The sequence below is a fragment of the Myxine glutinosa genome, chromosome 5 (assembly GCF_964187855.1).
Source record: "Myxine glutinosa chromosome 5, kmMyxGlut1.1, whole genome shotgun sequence".
Classification (NCBI taxonomy): domain Eukaryota; kingdom Metazoa; phylum Chordata; class Myxini; order Myxiniformes; family Myxinidae; genus Myxine; species Myxine glutinosa.
Window position 1 is genome coordinate 67081944 of NC_136265.1, and position 12527 is coordinate 67094470.

General features: G+C 45.2%; 1 protein-coding gene across 1 annotated transcript in view; it reads left to right on the forward strand.

The window, feature by feature from the left end:
- LOC144892114 (uncharacterized) overlaps positions 1–12527 on the forward strand; it is a 141183-nt gene that overhangs the window by 101435 nt on the left and 27221 nt on the right. Inside the window, exon 5 of the mRNA XM_078777330.1 lies at positions 7801–7875. Coding sequence (XP_078633456.1) covers positions 7801–7875 — 75 coding nt within the window. The remainder of the gene's footprint in view (positions 1–7800; positions 7876–12527) is intronic.

Here is a 12527-nt window from a genome sequence, read left to right on the forward strand (position 1 = left end):
GCCCCTCCCCTCCAAATCCCCCCCTTGCCCCTCCCCTCCTAAACTCCCCCCTCACTCCTCCCCTTCAAAACTCCCCCCCAATCCCTCCCATTCAATTCTCCCCCCATACCATTCCTCTCCAATTCTTCCTCCTCCCCCCTCCTCCTCCAAGCTGCCTCCTCCCCACTTCGTCTCCCTTCTATCTCATACCTCCACCCCCCCAAACCTTCTACTTTCCTCTGCCCCCCCTCAAACAACCCCTCACTGTGCCTCATCCCTTCACCATCAAACCTTTCATCCTCCTCATCCTTCCCTTTCTTGGAACTCTTCTGCAACATCTGACACACTATCAACTGCTCTCCCTACCTCCCCCTCTCATCCTTCATCTTACCCGACTCCTCCCCTCCCCTGTCCTGTACCCGATGCTCCCCCTCTCTCTTCATTAACGGTATGGACCTCAAACATCCGGGGCCTTCGCTCAAACCTGACTGATCTCTCCATACAGGTTGCTTCTGACAATCCAGACTTGATCTGCTTAACAGAGACTTTCCTCCTTCAAGATGTCTCTGATTCCTTAATATCTCTTCCTGGTTACTCCCTCCTCCGGTATGATAGACCTGAGCCTCGGCCTGGTGGTGGGGTGGCTATCTTTGTCAAAAACTCTCTTCCTCACTCTCCTTGCACTGCCCTCTTTCCTCCTCACCCACAGGAGTACCTCTGGTTACGGCTTCCTCTCCGCTCCCACCTTTTGTTCATATGTGTTCTGTACCGTCCCCCAAACAGTGATGACTCCATCTGCATTTCACTGTCTGACAACATGGACCAACTTCTATCCACTCATCCCAACTCTCTCTTCCTCATATGTGGTGACTTCAACTGTCATCATGCCACCTGGTTGGGTGTGGGTTCCTCTCTCACCAGTCATGGCACCTCAGCAAAGGACTTCTGTGACTCACTGGGATTGACACAATCTGTCAATTTCCCGACCCGGATCTCAGCCAATGGAGTATCTTCTCTTCTAGACTTGGTTATGACAAACTTCCCTGCTAATGTCTGCTGCTCTTCTTCTGCTCCAATCGGTTCTTCTGACCATGTGCTTGTCAAAGTGGACATCTCTCTGGCCATTCTCAGAGAGCCTCCTCAACGTCGACGAGTCTGGCATTTCACTCAGGCCGACTGGGATGGTCTTCAAGCAGCCATCAATCGTCTGGATTGGTCTCCCATCTCCACTGCCTCTGACATCAATTCTTCCTGGGAATTCTTCCAAAGCAAACTGATCTCTCTCATGCACAGATTTATCCCATCTCGCCTTCAATTGTCTTACCCTTCCTCCCGTCCATGGTACACTGAATCTTGTGGTGAGGCAGTTGCCCTGAAACAACTTGCCTTTGCCTCTTGGAAGGCTAATCCAACTGAAGGCAATCTCAGTTCCTTCCACCAAGCTCGGAACAAGTGTGTGTCCACCCTCAGGAGTGCCAGGAAGCACTATCTCTCCTCACTCAAGAATGAACTCTCAAACCTGTCTCCTTCCTCCAAATCCTGGTTGGCGTCTGGTCAAATCCGTTTCTGGTGTTTGTTCCCCCTCCATCCCTCCCTTACCTCAAATGGCCACACAGTTGACATCGCACGTGACAAAGCCGAATGCCTCAACTCTGTGTTCGCCTCAAAATCCTTAGTCCCAAACCCATCTCTCTCTGTTCCCACCTTTCCCAGTCGAACCCAACTGCTCCTGGACTCTGTGTCCTTCTCTCCTGACAAGGTGGAGGAGTTTTTGTCAAACCTCGACTCTGATTCTGCAACTGGACCAGACGGCATCAGCCCACGGGTCCTAAAATCCTGCTCTGCCGCTCTATCTCACCCTCTCTCTGTTCTTTTCACCCTATCTTTTGCTCAAGGTCATCTGCCAGCATCCTGGAAATCAGCTAACATTACCGCTTTACACAAAAAAGGTGCAAAAACAGATCCTTGCAACTACAGACCAATCAGCCTGCTCCCAATTATCAGCAAAGTCATGGAATCCATCATTGCTTCGGATATGAAATCTTTCCTCTTCTCCAATGGCTTGATCTCTGATCATCAATTTGGTTTCAGACCAGGTCACTCTACTCTGGACATGCTGCTTCTGCTGTCTCAACAATGGATGGAGGTCCTCAATGCCAAACAGGAAATCAGAGCTGTCTCCCTTGACATATCACGGGCCTTTGATACGGTCTGGCACCCAGCTCTGCTCACCAAACTCTCCTCCTATGGTCCATGGAAATCTCCATGCATGGCTTGCGGACTTCCTCTCTGGTCGTAGTCAACGTGTGGCCCTTAATGGATTTCTCTCATCTCCCCTTCCTGTTCAGGCTGGAGTTCCCCAAGGAAGTGTGCTGGGCCCTGTGCTTTTTCTGGTCTTTATCAATGATCTCTCCGACTCTCTGGAAAATCCTCTGTATCTCTTTGCTGATGACTCCACTCTCTGCCGCTCCATTCCTCTTCCCTCAGATCGGCAGTCTGCAGGCTCCTCACTCTCTGAAGACCTGGACAAAATCACAGACTGGTCAAACAAGTGGAACATGTCTTTCAATCCTGACAAATCTCACTCTTACTATGTCTCTCCGAAAAGATCGACTGGACAACCCTCCCATCTACTTTCTCAACAATCCTCTCCAAGAAGTTCTGTCGCTCAAGCTTTTGGGTCTCACTATCTGCCATGATCTTTCTTGGGAAAACCACATTTCCAAGCTGGCCTCCAAAGCCAGTCGCCGACTGGGCATCCTCCGTCGTGCGAAGTCCTTCCTCGGCACACCTGAGCTCCTCACCACATACAAGGCTTTCATCCGCAGCTCAATGGAATACTGTTCTCCCCTATGGGCTGGTGCTCCTGCCTCACACCTGGCTCGGCTTCACGCTGTTGAATCCAAAGCTTTCAAAATCATTGGAATCTCCCGCGATGAAGCTATCTCTGAGGGCCTTTCACTCACTCACCGCAGGCAGGTAGGTGGTCTTTCTGTCTTCTACCGACTCCTCTCCGGCCTTGCTCCCCCAGCTCTCTCTGTGCTCTGTCCCCCAAATATTCCTACAGGTCGCACAAGATCTGCCAGCAACCCTCTGATGGTTAAACTGCCGAAATCTCGACTCTCTGCTCACCTTCACTCTTTCATTCCTCTTTTCTCCCGCCTGTGGAACAAACTCCCACACTCCCTTCAATCCCTGTCCTCCCTCCAGGTCTTTAAAACAGCTGTTCACCACCATCTCTTATCTTCCCCCATCCATAACCTTGATCTTTTCTACCCCCACTAATTCACCCCAGATCCACCTTGTTTGAAATTCCAACTTCTTTCCTGGAAATCCTGGCAGTGTCCATATGTTTATACCTCTCCCACCCCCCCCCCTTCACATGCCTCCCCCCCCAAAGCCCTCTCCCTCCCACAGATCTCTCGATGTCTCCATGTCTCTCGGTCCCTGCTCTCAAATGTTGTGTTTGTGTCCTTCCCCCTCTCTCCCCATCTTGTCTACCGCTCCCGATGTTATTTGTTTTATGTGTCTGTTTGTCTTTCTGTGTGATTAATGTTCGCTCTTTCACGAGCCTCGATCTTGTATAAAAAAAACAAAAAAACAACAAAAAAAAAGACATTTTTGTCATCAAGATCTAAACTGCCGAGACATCCGATACTTCGCAAATATTTTTCCAATAATACACGAAAAGGTTTCCAGTGGAATTCCACACAAGTACCGGTAGCAAAGAACGTTGGTAAACCTTTGCCATTGTATATCTGGAAGTCTTGCAGTGCTCGGAGTTCATTTTCGCGTCTGGCCCAGTACTGAGGAGTGCCACGTATGTCACCAGTAAAGTGTAGTATTTTTTTGACGATGGCATGGTCTCCCTTCTCGAGGCGACTTTTCAAGTCAGACACAGTGTAATGGTCATCGCCTAGTTTTTGATTGACGAGAAACTTACTCCTATCAATGACGCGACGACGATTTATCATGTTGTGCACAATAAATTTGAAGAAGGGGTGCCTCGCAAACCTCCCATCTTTGTACCACAATAAATGATCTGCCCAATCGTCTAGGGATTCGCATGTACGTTGTCTGTTTTGAATGAAATCACCAGTTCCTTTTGCCGTTTTCCGTTTTCACCCTCCACCAGTATTTGCCGTTTTCACCCTCCGAAACGCGTAATAAGCTTTAAAAAAATATTTTTTCAAATGCTCGAATCTCATTGGTTCCGGTGTTTGGTGACGATTTTCGTTGAAGATAACCAGGCCCGTGCGGGCCGAGGTTGGTCTTAAAGTATTTTAATTACAAAATAGAGGTGCATAAGATTGTGAATCAAACAAAGACAGGTGAAACAAACTCCGATTGAACTTTTTTCAATTTGTTATGCATACTTCCGCATCCGCAAGATGGCGGCCTCCATTGAGCGATTTGGTGCGTCACAGCTTCGGAATTCTCAAGCCAAGGGATCCAGCATAATCTGGTTTTCAACATAATATGTATGCGTTTATTCACAACACCGGCTTTGTCGGCTGCTAGTACCGACTGCAAAGCCGCAATGAGCCGGTGAAGCCAAATCCTTTTGCCACTATTTTACCCATCACTATGGCATCAGTAGGTTAGGTAGTTGGTAGTAGGTAGTTGTAGTAGGTACCGTACCTGGTAAGACTTGGTAAAAGAGAAGAGCAGACAGTCCTCCCCAATACCTGCATACCTCTTGCCACTATTTTACCCATCACCATGGCATCAGTAGGTTAGGTAGTTGGTAGTAGGTAGGTAGGTAGTTGGTAGTAGGTAGGTGTAGTAGGTACCGTACCTGGTAAGACTTGGTAAAAGAGAAGAGCAGAGAGTCCTCCCCAATGGCAATACCTGCATACAATAAATGTCAGAAGAAGCTTAAGGAAGTAACTATACGATGTGCTAGCTTAGGGCCTATTTTAAGAAATTTTAACTGGGCTTAACATACGTTTTCACAGTACCGTATGTGTGTCGTCTTCTAACTTCATTCGCTGTCAGGCGCCAGGGCTGGTTCTCTGACTCACCGGGCACGGCAGCTTCCTCCACCAGAAGACGTTAGCTTGCAGTGATTAATTCGGTGAATTCCGTCTCAACTTCGGATATTTCCGGCCGTGAAAAACTATGCGTATTTCTAAACTAAATATGTAAACCGCTTATACCGTATTTCTGGCCGTGAAAAACTATCCCGTACGGCCGCGAGATTTCTAAAAAATAATTCTTCGTCAATGTTAGAATATTTGACGCCGTTTTCACCCTCCGAAACGCGTAATAATATTTTTTCAAATGCTCGAATCTCATTGGTTCTGGTGTTTGATGACGATTTTCGTTGAAGATAACGAGGTTGGTCTTAACGTATTTTAATTACTAATTAGAGGTTTCATTAGATTGTGAATCAAAGAACGACGGGTGAAACAAACTCCTATTGAACCTTTTCGCAATTGTTTTATGCAAACTTCCGCATCCGGTCGATGGCGGTCTCCATTGAGTGATTTCATTTTAGAAATATTTTTGCAAATGCTCAACTCTCATTGGGTCCGGTGTTTGGTGACGCGTTTTGTTGAAGATGACCAGGCCCGTGCGGGCCGATGTTGGTCTTCAATTATTTTATTAATACATTGGAGGTGCATAACATTGTGCATCAAATGATGACGGGTGAAAGAAACTCCTAATGAACGTTTTAAATTTGTTATGCATACTTCCGCCTCCGCAAGATGGCTGCGTCCACTGCGCTTCGGATTCTCGAGTCAAGGCATAATCAGGTTTTCAACATAATACGTACGCGTTCATTGACAACACCGGCTTTGCCGGCTACTAGTACCGACTGCAAAGCCACAATGAGCCGGCGAAGCCAGGGCCTCTTGCCACTATTTTACCCATCACTATGGCATCAGTAGGTTAGGTAGTTGGTAGTAGGTAGGTGTAGTAGGTACCGTACCTGGTAAGACTTGGTAAAAGAGAAGAGCAGACAGTCCTCCCCAATGGCAATAACTGCATACAATAAATGTCACAAGAAGCTTAAGGAAGTAACTATACGAAGTGCTAGCTTTAGGCCTATTTTTAACTGGGCTTAACATACGTTTTCACAGTAAGTGTGTAGTCTTCTAACTTCAGTCGCTGTCAGGCGCCAGGGCTGGTTCTCTGACTCTCCGGGCACGGCGGCTTCGTCCACCAGAAGAAGTTAGCTTGCAGTGATTAATTCGGTGAATTCCGTGTCAACTTCGGATATTTCCGGGCGTGAAAAACTATCCGTATTTCTAAACTAAATATGTAAACCGCTTATACCGTATTTCTGGCCGTGAAAAACTAACCCATACGGCCGCGAGATTTCTAAAAAACAATTCTTCGTCAATGTTAGAATATTTGACGCCGTTTTCACCGTCCGAAACGCGTAATAAGCTTTAAAAAATATTTTTTTTCCAAAATGCTCGAATCTCATTGGTTCTGGTGTTTGATGACGATTTTCGTTGAAGATAACGAGGTTGGTCTTAACGTATTTTAATTACTAATGAGAGGTTTCATTAGATTGTGAATCAAAGAACGACGGGTGAAACAAACTCCTATTGAACTTTTTCGCAATTGTTTTATGCAAACTTCCGCATCCGGTCGATGGCGGCCACCATTGAGCGCTTTCATTTTAGAAATATTTTTGCAAATGCTCGACTCTCATTGGGTCCGGTGTTTGGTGACGCATTTTGTTGAAGATAACCAGGCCCGTGCGGGCCGATGTTGGTCTTAAATTATTTTATTAATACATCGGAGGTGCATAAGATTGTGAATCAAACGACGACGGGTGAAAGAAACTCCTAATGAACGTTTTAAATTTGTTATGCATACTTCCGCCTCCGCAAGATGGCTGCGCCCACTGTGCTTCGGATTCTCTAACCAAGGCATAATCAGGTTTTCAACATAATACTACTCGTTTATTGACAACACCGGCTTCGCCGGCTATTAACGGCGCATTAAAGGTGTGTTTCCCATTTACCGTGTTCATATTTTAAGAGTATTTTAAATGTTTAATTCCCAATCGGCCTGTTGCCAGATTTTGTCGCAGGTTGTGACGACAGTGCGGTCATTCTTGTTTTAACTAAGGATTCCATCTGGACATGTCTCACCAGTTCGCCATTTTGACCCATTAGTCGTCGCGAATCTGCTGAATTTTTGGGCCAGGGAAGAACACAAGGAACTGAAGAAACTTCCAAGAATGCAGGAAATGACGTTTCCGACGTGAGACTGAAACAAACAGTGAGACTTCATTTTAATCGTATCACCCACAAATGCTCCGGAACACACGAACCACAGAACATGGAGAAAAATTATTCTGTGGAATGACAATGATTGAACACAAACGGATAAAACATATTGAGTTAGATAATATGATAAAAGGTAATGTAAAAATGTTTACAAGGGGAAACAAGACATCGTGGGTACCTGGTATCGATCACGTGATTAACGTGGAGAATCTGTGGTGTGGAAATCGCAAATGAGATCGTGTTGTTTGTGGAAGGAACGCGTCACGTGGTCGTGGTTCGTTTTTAACGGAACACGTGGTTTGTACTCGTGTGTCAGAGTGTAACACACGACCACACACTACCTTAAATCCGTGTACTTTACTGCACTTTACAGTGTTTACACTCTGCAGTCCCCTCCGATGCGCCATGAACCGAGATCTCTCCGTTCCGGGAGATTCTTCCTCAGATCGCGGGTCCAGGGTCGGTCCACCCGAGGATGAAGACCCGGGACCCGGTACGTGTCGTTCTCTCCGCACCGGCACCTTCTGCTGGTTCCTGAAAGTTTCGTTTAAATGGATTGTTTTTGTTTCAGGTGTTATTGTGAAGGTGAAGGTGAAGGTGAAGGTGAAGTCAGAGTTCGTCGATGATTCGTTCCCTCAACATGAAGGTTTGAACCACAAACGCACATTGCTGTAGTTGTAGTTGAAGTTGTAGTTGAAGTTGTAGTTGTAGTTGTCGTTGTAGTTGTCGTTGCAGTTGAAGTACTTTTCATTGTCATACATGGTCGAGGCTTATGGAAGACCTCCGACACAGAACAGATTAGAACACAACATAACAAAGGCAACATCAGGAGAAAGGGGGAACACGAACAGCAGGGAAGAGGGAGAAAGGGGGAACACGAACAGCAGGGAAGAGGGAGAAAGGGGGAACACGAACAACAGGGAAGAGGCAGAAAGGGGGAAAATGAACAGGAGGGAAGATGGAGAAAGGGGGAACACGAATAGCAGGGAAGAGGGAGAAAGGGGGAACATGAACAGGAGGGAAGATGGAGAAAGGGTGAACACGAACAGGAGGGAAGATGGAGAAAGGGGGAGGATGAACATGAGGGAAGATGGAGAAAGGGGGAACACGAACAGCAGAGAAGAGGGAGAAAGGGGGAAGACGAACAGCAGGGAAGAGATACAAAGGGGGAAACACGACCAGCAGGGAAGAAATAGAATGGGGGAACATGAACAGCAGGTCAGAGGGAGAAAGGGGGAATATGATGAGCGAAGATCTACTGTAATCTATATACCCCACAATGGGGTATATAACATGACCTTGCCGCTAAAGTGGCGTTTTTCGTAGTGGCCTTTTGAAACCCACCAATTCAGGTTTTGTTTTGAAAACGACCAATAAAACCCACTTTTCCTGCTGTTTAACACAAAACTGAAAGGGAGGAAGATGGGGGTGTGCTCATTTACCAAGCTGCGAGCTAGCACTTGCCAAGCTAGCCGTTTATTCATGGTTTTGAATGGAGTGCTTGCTCGAATGCTTGAACCACTTTGCAATCTCTCCACAAGAAACTTGGCAAATGAACACACACCCAATGTTATTGAGACCTGACCATAGATCGACTGTAATATATATACACCAAGGAGGAATGATCTATTGTTGCTCTGGTAGTGAGCGGGTGAACGAGTAAATGAAAGTGTCGTACGCTGTAATGACATCATAGACATAATGACGTAGTGTGATGGACGGACACAAAACTGCCGCGACTTTAATATATAGAAGATGATATATTTTAACCTCCAGTAACTTTACAGTCACTACCAAGGGATTAGTGTTACGATTAGATTTACTATATATTAACATTTTCGGACAAAGCATTTGATGGAAAGAAAGCGAATCTTTTTTCTATGGTTTATCCCCTTCTGGCTGCAACCCTTTCCTTCTAAAATGTTCAGAAACCTTCAGCTAAATGTTCAGAAAAAAAAAAATCATGAATGCTCGGTTTGCTTTGGTGTTAAAATTTTAGAATGAAGTAGATTTAGAATAACGTAGATTGAAGCGTGGCTCAGATGTGACAAACAGCTTTTTCCTGAACGTTTCTTTTAAAATCACTTTTGGATACACTTTAGAAAATGTATATGAGGGATTAATATGGTAATCGTTGAACGGCCAAAAAAAGGTTCCCAATCTGGCCCCTTTAGCAAGTCAAAAATTGTTGATTAAAATTTTATTGTTTTTTATTGTACAGTACTGGATAAAATAGTGCACTCTGAAAAGATGAACAACGCAATTGGGAAACACACATTTAAAGCGCTACAAAAGATTAACTTGACACATCTCATCCATGTCAGCCCCCCCAGGTTTATATCAGAACGAGCTGATTTGTCGCATGGTCACGGACCGCTTAACCCAAACATGGCGCTGTTCAAAAATTACACAACGCAATTTTTTTAGGGAGCCGCATACTTTGCGTGCTGACGGACTTGCATAAATCTTACGAATATTTTATATTCGACATTGATTAGATTTTTGGGGGCTCCTTATCGTGACTGACACTCAACCCCAACAAAGACAATGGAAATTTCCTGCAACAAACCTGAGCAGTGTATAATCAGCAGAGACCTTTAGGCCTGATGTCTTCGGCCCACCAGAAAACCAAGATCGCGGCCATATTATTTTGTCTGGGTACCATGATGGGTGGAGTCAAGTGACAAAGGTGTGTGGGTCCGGCAGCTGGCTGACCAATGGGTACACGTTTCAAAAATCGACCCCCGTCAAGAAGAACAACAAGAGCAATAACAACAACTACGTGAAGCTCTGACAGACCTGTAACACGTCGAAGTTGTTGCTAAATGGCATCATCCTTTTTTTTTTTTGGGGATACAGTCAGGTCAAAAAGTAAGTACACCCCATGTAAAGTTTCGACTTTTTCAACATATTTCAACATACAGCTATCTGATCTTCATTTCAACAATATTGATGGATAAAGGTGATATAATATAACAAATATCATGAAACATTTACATTTTGTAGTCCATTGTATAATTTAAATAAACATAAATGCAAATTTCGCATGTGGAAAAAGTAAATACACTCCTACATTTATCACGACTTCAAATACCTAAAATTAGAATGAGGTGCACCAGCTCAGGTGCAAATGATTAGAACATCGTTAGAGAGGATCTTGGAGGAACCTGTCTTATTTAAACCTCAGACATTTAGTTTGGTTTGTTGTTTGTTGTTGAAGTGTGTGGCGTCACCATGCCAAGATCAAAATAGCTCTCTGAGGCCTTCAGAAAGAAGGTTATATATGCCTACAAGTCTGGGAAGGGATTTAAAAAGATCTGCAAACAATTTGAAATCAATCATTCGACTGTCCGGAAGATCATCTACAAGTGGAGAAGATTCCAAACAACTGCCAACTAGTTCAGGCCAGGCCGCCCCAGCAAGTTCAGCCCAAGAGGAGACAGCAAGATGCTGAAATAAGTCTCTAAGAACCCCAGAAAATCATCACGGGACCAACAGGTAGCTCTTGCCACTGTTGATGTCGAAGTGCACGAGTCTACCATGAGAAAGAGGCTGCACAAATTTGATCGGCATGGGAGGTGTGCCAGGAGGATACCTTTGCTGTCCAGAAAGAACATCAGGGCAAGACTAAAGTTTGCCATTCAATACCTAAGCAAAGACCAGCACTTCTGGAACAATGTGCTCTAGACAGATGAGTCAAAGGGAGAGCTATTTGGCCGCAGTACCAGAAGACATGTTTGGCGAAAACCAAAGACAGCATTTGACCACAAGAACCTGATACCAACTGTAAAGCATGGTGGTGGAAATATTATGGTTTGGGGCAGCTTTGCTGCATCAGGGCCTGGGCAGCTCACCACCATATAATCCACTATGAATTCGTCATTGTACCAGAGGGTGCTTGAGGATAATGTGAAGCCATCTGTCGGAAAGTTGAAGCTCAACCGAAAGTGGACCTTGCACCATGACAATGACCCTAAGCATACCAGTAAATCCACCAAGGAATGGCTGAAAAGAAAGAAATGGAGGGTTCTGGAATGGCCAAGTCAAAGCCCAGATCTAAATCCCATCGAGATGTTGTGGGGGGATTTGAAACGAGCTGTGCATGCAAGAAACCCCTCAAACATCGCACAGCTGAAAGAATTCTGCATGGCGGAGTGGGCAAAAATTTCTCCCAGTTGATGTCAGAGACTGGTAGACAGTTATAAGAAACGCCTACTTGAGGTTGCTTCTGTCAAAGGGGGCAATACCACCTATTAGAGCCAAGGGTGTACTTACTTTTTCCACATGCGAAATTTGCATTTATGTTTATTTAAATAATACAATGGACCACGAAATGTAAATGTTTCATGATATTTGTTATATTATATCACCTTTATCTATCAATATTGTTGAAATGAAGATCAAATAGCTGTATGTTGAAATATGTTGAAAAAGTCAAAACTTTACATGGGGTGTCCTTACTTTTTCATGTGACTGTACATGGTCGGGGCTCGTGGAAGAGCTAATACACTGAATGGATCAGGAGTGGACATAAAAAAAACAAACCACCTTTAGAGGCCATTTTTCCCCGCAAGTGGGGGTTGGCCTTTTTCGGGGACCGTGGTTGTTGTTGTTTTTCGGTCCCCTTTTTGAAGCAATGTTTTACGGCCGGATGCCCTTCCTGCCGCCAACCCTGTTTGTCGCCTTTTACGACAAGCAGGGAATTACCAGTGAACTGGTACTCAATACATACTGGTACTCAGTACATAACAGGATGCAAAAGGAACTGCAGAAAGAGGTGTGAAACACAAACAGCAGAATAGAAGACCAAGATAGAGGGAGACTTGGACAAGCATTAGGTGTGGGGTGGAATGGTGAAAGAGGGGGTGGGGGGAGCAGGAGTGGATGCATGAGGTGGACAAGATGGATACAGAAGGGAAATCTAAGGAGGGAAACTGGAAATTTGGATGGAGGAAGGATTGGGGTGAGGTGGCGGAGGTGGTTAACTAGGGTAGAAAAGATCATGATTTTGGATGGGGGATGAGTTGAGATTGTGGAGAACTGCTGTCTTGAAGACCTGGTGGGAAAAATGAGATTGAAAAGAGTGTGGAAGGTGGTTCCACAGGTGTGAAAAAAAGAGGAATAAAAGAGTGGAGGTGAGCAGTGGTTCTGTATTTCAGTGGTTCTGTATGGGGTGGACAGAGCATGGAGAGGACAGAGGGTGCAAGACCAGAAATGAGGCAGAGGAAGACTTCGACCTGTCGGCAATAGCGAAGTGAGAGGCCCATAGACTTCATCGCCTGAAATTCCAATGAACTT